Here is a 15,520-nt window from a genome sequence, read left to right as displayed (position 1 = left end):
GAGATCAAAGAGGAAGAAAATGATCAGAAAATTAAAAGATCTTCCTTATTCCTAGGTAGGCACAATAAATATAGTTACAATGATCATATTTCCAAAATTGTTATGCAGATTTAATGCAATCACAATCAAAAGAGTAACAGCATTCTCCACAGTACTAGTGAAAAAATCCTAAAATTCATGTGGAACCAGAAGAGACCTAGAATAGCAATTGCAAATCTAATACCAAAGGCAAGGCAAGGGGCATCACAATCCCTGATTTGAAGCGATACTATAAAGTTACAACAGTAAAAACAACATGGTATTGGGTAAGGAGAGAGACTTGTGGATTAATGGAAAAGAACAAGGATACAAAGGCAATGCTGGGCATGCTTAACTACCTTATCTTTGACGAAGTGGCCAAGTTTCTTCACTAGAAGAAAGATAGCTGTTTTAACAAATGGTGCTGGGAAAACTGGCTTTCTACATGCCAAAGGTTGAACCTAGACCCACAGCTCTCAATATGCACTAAACTAAAATCAAAATGGGTCAAAGACTTATTAAAACAGAAACACTTAATCTCCTAGTAAACAGACTAGGTAAACTCTTGAAAACATAGGTGTAGTTGAAGACTTTATGGACAAAACCCCTGCTGCACAAAAAACATTACAAAGATCAATAAATAGGATTATATCAAGTTAAAAAGTTTCTGTGCAGCAAAGGAAACCACCAACAGAGTGAAGAGACAACCTGCAGTGTGAGAAAAAATTTTGTCAGCTACTCCTCAGACAGAGGACTAATATAAAGAATATAAAAGAGCTGAAGATTTAGCTCAGTGGAATAAGCACCTGCCTGGCAAGCACGAGGTCATGAGTTCAATCCCCAATATAAAAAAAAAGAATATATAAATAATTCAAAAAATTAGACCTCACAAATGTAAAGACCCAATCAAAAAAAATGTGGATCTGAAATGCACACTTCTCAGATGAAGAAGTACAAATGATCAATAAATACATGAGAAAATAGTCAATATTACTGCCCTTTTGAGAAATTCAAATTAAAGCAACACTGAAATATCATCTCACTCCAGAAAGAATGGCTATTGTCAAGAAGTCAACCAATAAAAATGCTGGCAAGGCAATGTGGGAGAAAATGAACTTTTCTCCACTGTTAGTGGGAGGGAAAATTGGTACAACCACTATGGAATCAGAGATTCCTCAAAAAACTAAAAATAGAGATTCCATTTGATCCAATTGTGCCTTTCCTAGGTATCTTCCTAAAAGAGTTAAAGACATCATATTATGGTGATATATGCACTCCCATGTTTATAGTAGCATAGTTCATGACAGCTACATATTGGAAGCAGCCTATATACCTTCAACAGATGAATGGATAAAGAAAATGTGGTACATAGGTTCCAGTAAAGATGGTGGATAGATAAGAGCAGATTACCGAGGCTCCCTGAGATAGTCATTTTAGATGCCAAAATAACACAGTGTGGGGAGTGCTGGACAGAGGGAGATGGATCCTCTTGACCCAGGAAGAAACTAAGGTGAGAAGAACTAATCAAACATGGAATCCCAGTGCTACTATTCGAACACCTAAAGATTTGGTGCTCCCACTGCAGTGCCCAAACTCAGGCGGCTGCAACTTATCAAGCTGCCCGAATTCCCACTGTTTTGACTCACTGGAACCACAGTCACACTGAGGTTGGGGGAGTGGCAGGCCCAACAAAGAGCTGAGTTGGCAGGGGAGGGACCTGCATTGACCTGCAGTGAGTGCTGGGAATAAAACCCTTCCACAGAAAAGGGTGTCCTTCCAACAAGACGACATCTTGGAACCGGGCAAGACTGGCAAGAACAAGGGACAGCAGTAGCTTCAGTCAGTTTTTCCCTTCCCAGATGGGGTTGGTGGGGTGTGCTTGGCCTGGGTCATGCCCCTGGCTGAGACACATTAAGTTGTCCCAAACCAATTCCCTATGTGCCATGCACACTAACACAGTGAAGGCCTCAGCAGGTTGACTGACCTCGAGGGGAAGGGCCAGCATACACTCCCTGTTTGCACCACAATAGCACGCTGGTGGGGGTAGAATCACCTAACCAGCATGCTTCAGAAGAACCATAACCAACAAAGAAAGAAACCGGGGCCTCTTCTATATGCCTTTATGGAAGAAACCAAAAAATATGAGAAGAGGAAGCAACAAGAAAAAGTCCCCAGCCCAGAAACCTGAGAACCTTGATCCAGGAAAGGTAAATACAAACGAGATTGAGGACAGCAAACATGCAATATCAGACACGGCATCAGTGGACATAAAGAGGTATCTTTGGGACCTCACAGACAAGTTCAACAGGGAAATATTTAGCCAAGTAAAGCAAGATATGAGAAGATTAATAAAAGAGATGCTAAGCATCCCTCAAGAAGACACAGACGGAAGAAGCGAGGAACTCAAACAAAGGAGAGAACCATTTGATGATGAATATAAAGAAAATATAGAATACATGAAACGGATTCAAAGAGATTATCAAGAAATTAAAAACTCTATGGAATGATGGAAAAAATTGCTTGAAAGAAACTAAGGATAGATTATCCAAAGTGGAGGACAGGTTTGCAAAGTGGGATTATGAAAGGAAAAACTTTTTAAAAATAACAAGGAAACAAGCAGTAACACTATAAAAGCTAGATGACAAGAGGATCTGTAACTTGAGAATAAAGAATGTGAATGAAGAAGCAGGGGTACAAACAAAGGAACTACAAAGGCTATTCACAGAAATAATTAAGGAAAATTTCCCAAACATAGGAAAAGGAAATGATATTCAGATGTATGAGGCATACAGAAATCCATCCACCTACAACCAAAACAGAGCTACACGCAAGCATATAATAGTCAAGATCCCAGAAATTCAATATAAGAACAGAATATTAAAAGCTGTTAGAGACAAGAAACAGATAACCTATAAAGGAAGGGCCATCAGAATCGTGGCAGACTTCTCAATACAGACCATCAAGTCAAGAAGAACCTGGAGCAAAATATCCCAAGCGTTGAAAGAAAATAGCCTCCAGCCCAGATTGATATACCCTGCAAAACTGTCTCTACAAACTAATGGAGAAACAAGATGCTTCCAAGACAAAGAGGAACTTGGGAAATTCATGACTACCAATCCAACTCTACAGAGAATACTGCAGGGCATTCTAGAGAGAGAGAAAAGTACTAGGATTCCAGGAACAGTTGCAGAGAGGCCTCAATGAATGGAGCAGAAAGCGAAATGAAGAAGACAAACAGACAACTAATGGTAGAAAAAGAGCACAACAGAAATGAGGCAGAGAAGGTTAGTTATAATCTCTAATATAGATGGACACTAAATTGAGACACTAAATTTAAAAAACACACACATGTAGAGTTGATCAGAAGGTAGGATCCACTGAGATGCTATTTTTAGGAAATATAATTAACATGAAAAAGACTACATGGACTGAAAATCAAATATGAGAAAACAATGCTCTATGTGACAGGGAACCAGAGAGTAACAGGGGCAACTAGACCAGTATTTGTGGATAGGGTGGAAAGACAGGCTTTAATAGGTAAAGGAATACAATTAGAGATCAAGTCCAGAAGACAGCAGGTTTGGAACCACTTAGATAAATAGCAGGTTGCCCCCCCCCAATTTAAAACCAAGGATCTTGGTCAGACCCAAAAATGCACAGTGTACCCTGGGGAAGTGAAAGGGGAGGGAGAGTCTTAAAAAAGATGGCAGAAAATATTGTTAATAGTGTATCAGGATTTAAAACCCACATTACTTGCACCACTCTGCTTAGATAGATTTTATTCTGTCCCAGCTTGTCTACTTGCATTAGATTTGAAGGCACAGACAGCTATCCCAAAAACATCAGGATATAGCACAGTAATCATCTTCAATTTCCTATTAACTTAATCTGGAGTCCTGTATGATATACTGTTTTATCATGACTGATCTTAGTTAAATCTGGTTTGTTTGACTGCTGTTTGGTATCGACAGATTTTATTCAAAACTGATATGATTGATAGTATCAAATCTGAGAGTATAGGCAACTACACTGAAGATGACAAGACTCACTACGATACACATTCTGGTTTGATTACTGCCTATTTTTGAAGTTTAATACTATATGCAAAGTTGTGCTTTTATTAATACTGTTATGTACTGATATATTCAATTATACTATGTCTGATAATATAGTCAATTCTATTGAAGATAACAAAAGACATGGACATGTTCAAAATATGGTATATGTATGTATGAAAATGCCACAAAGAAACATTCTATGAACATAATGTGTGCTAATACTTAATACGTGCTAATAATTATAATTTTTAAAAATACACAATAAAAAATTTCTCCTACTTCCAAACAATTGTAATTAAAATCAAAGCACACATTAAAGGGGAATTTTTTATTGAATCAACTCAAAACCCAATCCTCTATATTCACAACCTCTCTATTAACTATGACTCAAAACATGACTTGTGACTGTTGGGACACTTGAAATAGAAATCAAAGAAAAAGTATTAAAATGACTAACAGATTTGAGCTTCATATTCTTTGCTAAAACATTATCTTCACTTATAAAGAAGTGATTTATCGAGAGAAACAAGCATAGCATTAAGGCAACAACATCACTAAGGAAAGATTTCCTTCAGTATTTGTGTTCTCTGGTGATAAGAATTTAGTTTAAATTAACTCATTCCTCAAATGAGATAATTTTGCATGATTAAACTTGTAATATCATCAAAGCAGAGTGGATAAATTTTCAAAGTGAATACATACTTTCCACTGTGAGGGTCTAATGTGTATGTCTACTGCTTTCGAGGTCAATTAGTTGATGTTAATCAGCTTGCAAATAATTATTTCATGAAGGAAATGTAGTTTTCCTGTAGAAAACTAATTTTTGAAACTAAATGAAGTATAAAAATCTTCATTTTGATCAAGTCTAAAAGTAGAAGTAACTACTCTGAAGATGACAAGATGTAAAAGATATCCATACCAGTTTTGATTATTAACTGCTCTAAAGTCCTATAATGTTTTCAAAGTTGTGTTTTTATAAAGATAGCTATGTAATACTATGCTTAATTATATAAAGCTTGATGATGTGGAAAAGTCTATTGAAAATAACAAGAGAAAGCATAGTAACTATGGTAGATCACCTAAATTGTGGCCTTATGTGTCTTTTTCATTGCATGTTTTTCTAGGAATTTGTTTTGTTGTCTTGTTATGATTTGTTTTTCCCTATAATACAGAGAGGATAGATATACATGTAGAAATTCACACATGGAAAGAATTTTTTAAACTATATACAGGAACAAATTATATAATGCAAGATGTAATGAACAGATACTCTGAAGAAGAGACACTAAGAAACCCAATGCTAATTCTGTAGCATTATGATATAAAATCTAGCAATATTATTATTCACTGTTCAGAGTGATATTAACCTAGTCTCTTAATTTCAATTTCAGCATTCGTAAAGATAAGGACAGCTACTACAAAGAGAATGAAAGACACTATGGTAGTCATTATTGTCTTCCCCAATGTCAGATCTTGAAGACCTAGAAAGCCTTCATCATCCTGTAATGATATGGTTAGTTCTATAATATGCACTATGTATTCAAAGTGTGTGAAGATGGGGACAACTATTTGGAAGAAAACTAGAGACAATAAGATAGACAGTGAAGATCTCCAGTGGACTTGCTGTGAAATTTGTATTTCTTTAAATTGTTTCTTTTTGAACTGTTTTGTTCTGTTTTGATATGTTTAATCTTACCTTCTTTAAGGTAAAAAAATAAGTATGTAGGACTGATAACCATATTACTAAGTTTTTGTTGGATCATTGAGCAGAACTGTTGGCAGAGTCATTATTTGAATGTTACTTTATAAACTTTAATTTTGTAAACTGAACAACTATTTCTAAGATGACAAAATGTAACTTATCAACTGGTGATTTCTTATTGTTTATTTTTCTGTAATTCTGCATTATTTCTACCCTTTTATTCTCCTTTTTTTTGTTGTTTCTTTCTCTTTAAATAAAAAAAAATCTTCATTTTGGGCAAATAGGCTTCCACATTTGGGTACAATTGTCTAATATGTCTTCTCTTAAAAAGAGATCCTTTGAACATAAAAAAAAATCTCCAAGGCCAGCACAGTGGTGAATCACACTGGTCACAGGAAAGAACTCAGCACACCATGTGGCTGCATCACCAGAAGGAGTATAGTAAGATGATTGATAGCTTGAGCTTCAGAGGCCAGCACAAGACACCAGACACGACACAGGTGCAAAAGGTATTCACCACCTGTTTCCCCTTCCTCACCAAGACTGGAGGGCCTTAGTGACTAGAATCTGGCAAGCAGCATGTGGTAAAAGTAAGATAAGAGGCTTATATTGCCACTGAACTAAAACACCATACAGGACCCTCTGCCCTCATTTTCCCTTCAGCAACATTCAGAACAGCCACTTACATAGGGTGCTCTTTTCCCAGCAGAAAGGGACCCATACTCGAGTCATCTCCTGAAAATCAGGCTAAAACACAAGCAATTATCCTTATCCTTCCAGAGGTTTGGGAATTTATGTGCTCTTCCAAGGTAGCCTAGTAATCTGCAATATTCTTAGTCAAGAGACAAAACTTCCCCAGTCTCAGTTTTTCATGTACAAAATTGGTATAATCCAGAGTGATGAACTCAGCAACTGTCTTGGTTGCTTCTCTCTCATTGTTGAGACAAAATACCTGACACCCAGAGTGAAGCAAAGGAAGTTTTATTTCTACAGTTTTGGAGGTTTCAGTCCATACTCAGTTGGCTCCAAGGCAAGATGGCATGGCGGGGCAGTCAACAAGAGCAAGAAGAAAGACATACCTTCTTCCTGCCCTTACACTGTATACCACCACCGAGTGGGTGCAGCACTCACACCACCAATCCCAGTGCCAGACAACAAACCAATCATGAATACCAGACTCAGCCACAGCCATGATTGCTTGAGGCTTGAGGGGGGCCACCTGCACACAACCCATAACAACAATGTTCTAGGGTTCCCCTTAGGAAAAACTTAGTAGAGACCTACCATGTGCTGAGCACTCAATCAACATCAACTCTGTGTGTGTGTGTGTGTGTGTGTGTGTGTGTGTGTGTGTGTGTGTGTGATGACTAAAATAAGATGCTTATTGAGAAGTAAAGCTAGAAGCTGGAAGGGAGAAAGACAAATAGGGGAAAGGAGTCCTACAGGAAACTGGAAATGACCAAAAAAGAAACCTCTTCAAGAGAACTGCAGGACCAATTCAAGGATCGATGGGCAAATAGAAGTACCTGGGCAACGCTCTTGTAATCTCTCCTCTCTCTGACCAGGATTTGACTCCAGCATAACGAAGAACAGAGCCTAGAGGTTGAGGGGCAGTGGTGATGCATTTGGGTATCCCAGCTCTGTGAAAAAGTGATGAAGGGAGGTTGCTGTGAGTCATGAAGAACCTGATACAGGTGGGCTGGCTGAGACCTCAGCTGTGTGCAAAGTATAAGGCAAAAAAGCTGATGAGGAAACTATGAATTCAAGGAGAGCAGACAAGATTTTAAATAGCTGTTAGGGTTCTCCAGATGCTTTGAGATTCCACTCAACTGGAAATGATTCCTTTCACATGGAGGCAGGGATGTTTCTCACAGGTAGACAACTCCAGGCAAGCAATAACCTTCCAGAGGAAACTCAGAAAACAGGATGATGTGAATATCAGTGTGGTGGGCATTTCTATTATTTTTAAAACTGTCTAAGTTATGAACAATGCACAAATTCTCTTAGACTTAAAATAAAGCCTCATATCACTTCACAAAAAACTAGGTAGTTTTCAACACACAGTAGTCAGAAAATAGTAGAATTATTACTAAAAAGTAGCTTATTAAAGTAATAACTTGCTACCATTTATAAGTGTGATACTATAAAATAATATTGATATTTTCACAAAAGAAACAAGAGGACCATTGTGTAAATCAAGATCAATTTGCCAACCTTTAGGTTCCAGCACAATTCTGATAAAGTTACCAGCATTTAACAAACTGTCCCCAAATCTAAGTAGGATTATCAAAATTCATAGGCTGGTAATACAACTCTGTGGTCCTCACATCAAGAGTCAGAATACTAATTTCACCATTATGTTGTTATTCAGAGGTGAAGGAGAATCCTCTGTCCTTCTATGGGAACCCAAACATATTAACAAAAATGGTGAATCTTAGATAATGAGGCAAAATTATTTTCCTTATTAGTAATCAAAAGTAACTACGTATGATTTGGGACATTCAAAATCAACAGTTAAACTAAAGCAGTACAGAAATGCTGAGATGAAAATAGACACAGTTAAAAATATATGAGGCATCTCTCCCTTCCGAATTCTGCCAGTAGCATTGAAGAAGAGATATCATACAAAGTTTCATATACTCATATACTATGTATTTATAGAAATGGAATATTTCTGAACAAAAAGTAAAATGATGGTAAAATATGAAATTGGATCCTTTTCTTGTGCTATATAAACAAAACTGAAATCCATGCTGATTAAAGACTTTGGTGGAAAACAAAATTTTAAAATGCTTAGTGGAAAATACCAGACAACATCTTTCAGATGTTCAGGGAGGAAAACATTGTCTTAAATAGATCATAAAATGAATTAACTACAAAAGCAAAATTTGGGATCATAATAAGAATGACCATGACTCTGAGTCTGTGTCATTCACAGACTGAGAGAACCAGGGGCCTTACCAAGAGGTGATCCCCGCCTGGAAAGCAGCCCTATGTGCTGGCTGCTGCGGCAGTGGGGACAGCCACACCCAAGCCTCTCTCCAAGAGTGTGGGCCACTCCCAGACTGAGAAGGGAGAGACACAGGCCTCACCAGGAAACAATTCCGACAGGAATATCATTATCATATTCATTGTTTTTTTTTAGGTTGGGTTTTATTCTCTTTTGTTTTGTTTATGTTAAATCTGATGGCAGGAGCAGCTATTTGAAAGATAACAAGACACGGTATGGTAGCCATTTTGGATTTACTAGTGGCTTGTTTTGAAGTCCTTTGTTGCATTCACTGTTTTGGCTTTATTGTTTCTATTCTATTCTGATCTGTTTGATTTTTACTATGTGCAAAAGTATCTACAGTTATTTTGAGTACAGTAGAAGGCATTATGGAACTATTGTAGGTTTCATAAGGTTTTGAAATCCTGCATCACGTACACTGGTTTATTTTTTATTGGTTTCCTTCTGTTTTATTTTCCTTGGTTTTATCATTTTTCAAATAAAATAAGAATGACCATCCATAAAAAACTTTTTGAAGTCAAAAAACCTTAGAGAAAATTTATAATTCATATAGCTAACAAAATCAGCATCAAAACTGGAGAATGCAGACAAATAAACCATAACAACACACACAATATGAACTAAAAGGAAAAAACAGATATTACATAGGTAGGAAACATAATTAATACACATATAAGAGGAGCTCAGTATCATTAACAATCAGCAACACACAAGCACAACTAGATACTTTTTTTTGCATCTATGTTGCTGGTTAACATTAAAATTTCTGATACTACCAAATGTGGAAGATGGTGTGAATCTACAACATCATTTACACCTCACACTTGGGAGTACATATTAATGCAACAACTTTGAAAACTAATTTTGCAAGCTGCCTAGTAACTGATTAATCATATAGGTCCCAGTGTATCTTGTGTTCACTTCTAGGTCTCAGGCATACTCTAGTACAAGAAAAATACAACCTCTAGCACATACACAATAGGAGACATACAAGAATGCGTATCAGTCCCTGTTCACAGCAGAATAGATAGATGGGATTCTGTACAGCAGCAAACTAGAATGAACTCCAACAGTTTGGCTATGTCTTAGTGATGTGTATTAAATGAAAAAGTACCAGACAATTCCAAGTATGGTAAGAGAACATGATTCATGCATGATACCATTTTTTTTTAAAAAAATGGAAACCATTAAAATAAATATAAGTGCTTCTAGTAAAAGTATGTAAACATTAAAACCACGAGAAGGAAAACAAATGGCAGATCAAGATTCAAAGTGATCGTTTCTCCTGGATAGGATATTTAAGAGGCGTGATGATTTCATGTGATGACAGGCAAGATATAACTCCTGTTTTGGTATGATTAACTGATACATAGTAATGATATAAAACAGGCTATGCATGGACAAAATGAAAGATTTCTGAGCTAAAATAACTTTCACATAACTCCAATTCCCTAAACCTACTCCTTGTTCACAAACCAAGAGTTAATGTCATTCCAACTCTGTGTATGTGAGATTATATTTTTAGCAGAGAAAGTTTCTTTGAAAACAGACCTAACATATCAAACCAAACTCATTTCAGTGCAAACAGTGAAAACCTCCAATTACTGGCTCTAAATGAGACTACAGGTTAAGTATCCTTTATCCAAATGCTTGGCACTAAAAGCATTTTAGATGATGGTGTTTTTCAGATTGGGGAATATTTGCATAGACGTTACTGGTTAGATATCCTTCATCCAAAAATTTGATATCTAAACTGTACTGACATGACACTTTAAAAAATTTTACAATTTAGAGTATTTCTGATTTGGGGTTTTTGAATTAGTAATGGTCAACCTATATCAACAAAAGATTCTTCATTTGTTCTAGCATCAGTTAAAAGTGAAAAACGGCAAACATCTTAAAGATCCATCGAAAGAGGAATGGTTTAAGACATCAACCTACATTTACAGGCTTTCAATAACTCATCTCATCCCCACACTGACTGAGCGTCTACAGCTTTCCAGACACTGTGGGATTCAATGATGAACAATATTGATGCTGGCTCTGCTCTCGTGAGGCATAACTCTGGTAGAAAAGACAGGCAGGAATGAAAGACTTGCACATGTAAATGTGGACTGAACACTAATAAGAGCTATGCAGGAAAAAATGCAGGGCTACAAAAGAGAAAAACAGAGGGAGGTTTACCTTTAAGCATTTAACCAAGACTACCTGAGAAACAGAGACATTTAACAAAGGCCTGGCACAGATCTGCAGTTAACTAACCAGGCACACAGAAGAAAGGGTTGGTCTGAGATGTGGGGAGCTCAGGCTACTAGGAGGTATTATGATTATGGTCTAGATGTCCCCTCAAAGCCTCATGCAGCCTTAGGTAGGGCTTTTTTAGAGATGGCTAGATGTAGAGTGTGTAACACTGGGATTGATTCATGGTTCACTTATATCTTATCCAACTTACCTAGGGTGAGTAACACTCACCCCTTAACACTTGTGGACTAGATTTTGGTCTTGCTTCATTCCCATTTTTTGCTGTCCCCCTGTTGGCAACTTTTGGAATGGAAATGTCTATCTTGTGCCATTGAATGTTGGAACTGTTCAACATTCTTTGCATTTGTACAGGAGCTTGCAGCTAAGTGTTTGCCTTAAATCTCAGAGACTTTGAAACTTTGATTTTCAGCAATACTGAAACTGTTAGGACTTTAGTAATTCTAACAGATGGACTAATTGTCTTTTTCATAAAGGCCTGTTATGGTTTATGTCTAGATGTCTCCCCAAGCCTTATGCAGTCATAGGTGTGACTTTTTTAGAGGTGGTTGAATCTAGAGTGTGCAATGGGGATTGATTGATGATGCAATGCTAGTCTCAAGGGCACTAGAATCAAGGTTGTGAGTGCTACCCACCCTGGATAAGATATAAGGGATAGGAAGAACTGTGATCCTCCCTTGCTTGTTTTGCTTCCTTCCTCCTGCCATGAACCATTTCTCCTCTGTGATGCCTGTCTGCCATGCCACCCTACCTTGGAGCAAGCCAATGATGCACTGAAACCTCTATAAACTATGAGCTAAATAAACCTTTCCTCTTAACTTTCACTGTCAGGCATTTTGTCTCAGCAATGAGAAAAGTAATTTAGATGGAGGTAAAGGCCAGCATGGCTGGAACTCAGAGCAAAGAAGACATTGAGATGAACAGGAGCAGATATGAGAGATACTTCAGAGGAAAATAAAGTCATACATTTTGGTCTTCAACTAAAGAGTGGTGATAAAAGGTGCTTAAGCAAGAAAACAAATACATCAGATTGCTTTGGGGAAGTGATCATCTGCAGCCATGTGGAGAACAGCAGGAACAAGCATGCATGTAGGAACCCAGCACTGACTTCAGCAAGATCACTTTGGTTCCAGTGTGTGCAGAATCAAAAATGGATGGAAAAACTGTGAGAGGCTACTCAGAAGACAAAGACAGCCAGCCTGAGGGCAGCAGCAGAGAAGGTGTGGCCCTGAGAGGTCTTTAGGTGATATAATAGGGAGCAGTGGAAGTGGAAAGTAGCTGGAGAACATCTACGATGACTTATAAATATCTGGAAGATAAACCAGTGAGCTTGGAGGCACAATTAGTTTGGTTTGAGGACGACTGAGCTTAGGTGGTCTGGGACATCTAAATGGAGCTGCCACATAGGTAATCAGATCCGTGGTGGATTTGAATACATAACTGTAGAAGAAATAAATACAAAAGACAACTATACACTGTCCAAATGAATGAAGTTGGCTCACGTGTAACTGACGTGAAAGGATGTCTGGAATCCAACAACATTTAAAAAGCAAGCTACAGAAAATATGTGTGCTATAATAACTTTTTAAAACATGTTGAAAAATACTTAATATACCTGCAGGAGAGATGCACCTATGTCTACAGTCACATGTGTACACACACACACACACACACACACACACACACACACAGAGGTCTGGATAGAATACACCAAACTATTAGCCCATGATTATGATTTTATCACATTTGGATGAGTATAAAGAAGTGAAGTAGTCTCATCTTTTAGCTGATAAATGTCTACATTATTAGGTCTTACTTCACATAGAATATCAGACCTCCATATCTCCCACTTCATTCTACCTCTTTCTACATCCTCCGCTTCTACTTCATCCTGAATCCCCACCCAACAGCAGAAGTTGGTAGCAGGATAAGATGTTAAGAAGGCTGATGTGAGGTTTGCATCTTATTTCATAATGAAATAATAGTAACTTGTCTACTTTGAAGCTGCATCCAAAAAAAATCCAGCTGTATTAAAATATTCACTACTAAAAAACATCCTACTTGCTCCTAAAGGGTTTCAAATCAACCTGGACAAGCAGCAAGTCAATCAAGGCAATTGCTAAACCCTGAACATCTGTGGGCAGGCACATTAGCCACTGCTGTCTCACTGGAGCCATTCAGCATGCTCGGAGAATTTGAGAGTCTCGTACAACATCTAAGAATACCACATACAAATCTGGGAATGCTATTGATGTGCCCCTTTGTGGAAAACAGGAAACAAGGAATAGGGCTAATGACCATACAATAACAAGAAGAAATTAACAAAGCAGAAAGATTCAGTGGCTTTACATAACTGGGGTATTTTATCCTAGATTTTTCTTAAATTACTTGACATAATCGCCCAACACAGTACCAGCCCACACCCAGTACATATTTGCCAAATTGTTTTTGAAACATCCAGGCCTCTGTTTGACCAAGAATATTATTTTCCCAGAACTAAAATGGTAGCATCCTAACATCAGAAAGCAAACCAGAGGACACAGTCCTTCCATGTGAAGCTCCTTCTTCCCTTCCCTGACTCTATACAGAATGATAGAATCAAGTGAGATGTTACAGTTACGTGTCACAGATGGATAAGGTACCGCTTATACACCCTTAACTAAGAAGTATGCATGCCACAGAGAAATAGACACTATTAACTACATAAATCATACCAGGAAGGCAAAGGCAAGTGAAATTGTTCCCTTCCTGCTTTTCATTCGCGTCAACACAGCTTGCCTCGTTCTTACAAGGTTTCCTGTGGCAGGCATCAAACTCTTCACAGAAAGTACCAATGTACTGGTCCTCACAGGTGCAGGAAAAAGTGGCCTGAAACACAAAAAATACAGAGCTTGTTACCTCGGTCTCCTAACATGCATGCTTTGGCTACCAAACTTAAAGTTCAACAGCACCACATCTTTTTTATAAAGGAACCAATACTGAGACTTATCCTGCTTATGTCATAATCTGGTTAAAATCATAACATTAGGAGAAACAGTGTGTGTTTTTTTATAGTTTAATCATGGGCATTTATTTTTACAGTTCTTTATTCATGCTTACCTGGATAGTTTTCAAAATGCTTAAAATAGAAATGGAAAGAACAATTTGTTTTAGGCTAAAAATAAAGCTTTGCTGACCTGACATGGAAATGACAGTTTTGCTAGAGTAGATACATTGTGCTGCCACCATTAAATTAGATATCACCCCACCAATCAAAATCCTCAGCACAGATCGCACTTGCAAAAAGTCACCAAATATCCTACTCAGATCATTCTTCCAGAGTGCCAAAAAGGATCTACTGCATCAATACAACCTGGACTTGACATGCAGTCTTGTGATTCCCTCCATGCACGGGAAAATAAAAAGTGCAATTCAAGTAACCATTTCACTTGGTTTATTATAGCAACATTATCTTAGTAAAACACCATAATTCATACATGGAACACAGAGAATTTGATTGGAGGCTTTATTTCTGAGATGGTCATAAAAATACAAATATGATTGGCCCTTCCTGCTGCCTTCTTAATGCCACCTCTGAAAACACAAGCCTCACTCCATGTGAGGTGATGTGGATCATTACAGAAGATTTCCATGAAGAAGCAAGGAGAGATGCAAAGGAGAAAGACACTAGAAACCCTGCTACTTAAACAATCTAAAACAAATTAAAGCACATTTTGCAGCTCCCTCCCCAAGCCTAGTTCAGTCTCTACTATTCCACAGCCTCGGCCCCAGCCCTCTGCCACTAATCTCAGGAACAGACTCTTGCCTCTCAGGTGTCTCAACCCAGCATTCATCAACACAACTGAATGAGGAAAGGGTTACCCTGGTCCTCTTCAATATGCTTTGTCTCTCAATCAAGTTTCACAATTCTGTCACACTGCCTGATAAATGTATTCCTGCAAATTTTAGATTGTTTTTATAGCTAATGATATAACTTTGGCTCACTCTGGTCATACCCATCATATTGCTTGTGATCCTTGCTGACAAATGAAAAGCTAGGGTTTTGTTATCAGTCATCACATTGATGTTCCATTAGAGCTCAGAATTTTAGTTGGCCCCAAGGGTTTCTAGATAACGCAGAAAGGTGGGGGTGGGGGGAGCTACTAACTGCACATAATGGCAACATTATCTTCAGTCTCTCCATTCCTCAGGGTTATTGGCAGCTATTCCTGAGTGACTTTGATCACGAAGGGATATTTGTAAATTTACTGCTAAATAGAATTCTGTAATGATTGCTGAATTTTATCAAATACCATTTTAGGTTCTATAGAAATTATCTACCATCTTCATCTTTGACCTATTAGGATATGAACTGAATATCTACATTTCCTAATACTGATTCAATCCAATGTTTCTGGAAGAAATATCAACTTGGGTAACTATGCAAAATGGTTTGACTATGGCTGGACCCCATTTGTAGTTTTTCTTCTCGTG

General features: G+C 37.7%; 1 protein-coding gene across 1 annotated transcript in view; it reads right to left on the bottom strand.

Annotated features, from left to right (window-relative positions):
- Dner (delta/notch like EGF repeat containing) overlaps nucleotides 1-15,520 on the bottom strand; it is a 304,215-nt gene that overhangs the window by 105,256 nt on the left and 183,439 nt on the right. Inside the window, exon 6 of the mRNA XM_063237180.1 lies at nucleotides 13,762-13,915. Within this exon, the coding sequence (XP_063093250.1) occupies nucleotides 13,762-13,915 (154 nt within the window). The remainder of the gene's footprint in view (nucleotides 1-13,761; nucleotides 13,916-15,520) is intronic.

This window comes from Cavia porcellus, unplaced genomic scaffold (genome assembly GCF_034190915.1).
Source record: "Cavia porcellus strain 051 isolate PalLab524CR breed Dunkin Hartley unplaced genomic scaffold, mCavPor4.1 scaffold_26, whole genome shotgun sequence".
Lineage (NCBI taxonomy): Eukaryota > Metazoa > Chordata > Mammalia > Rodentia > Caviidae > Cavia > Cavia porcellus.
The sequence above is the reverse complement of the archived record's forward strand: the minus strand, read 5'-3'. Positions and strand labels throughout refer to the sequence as shown.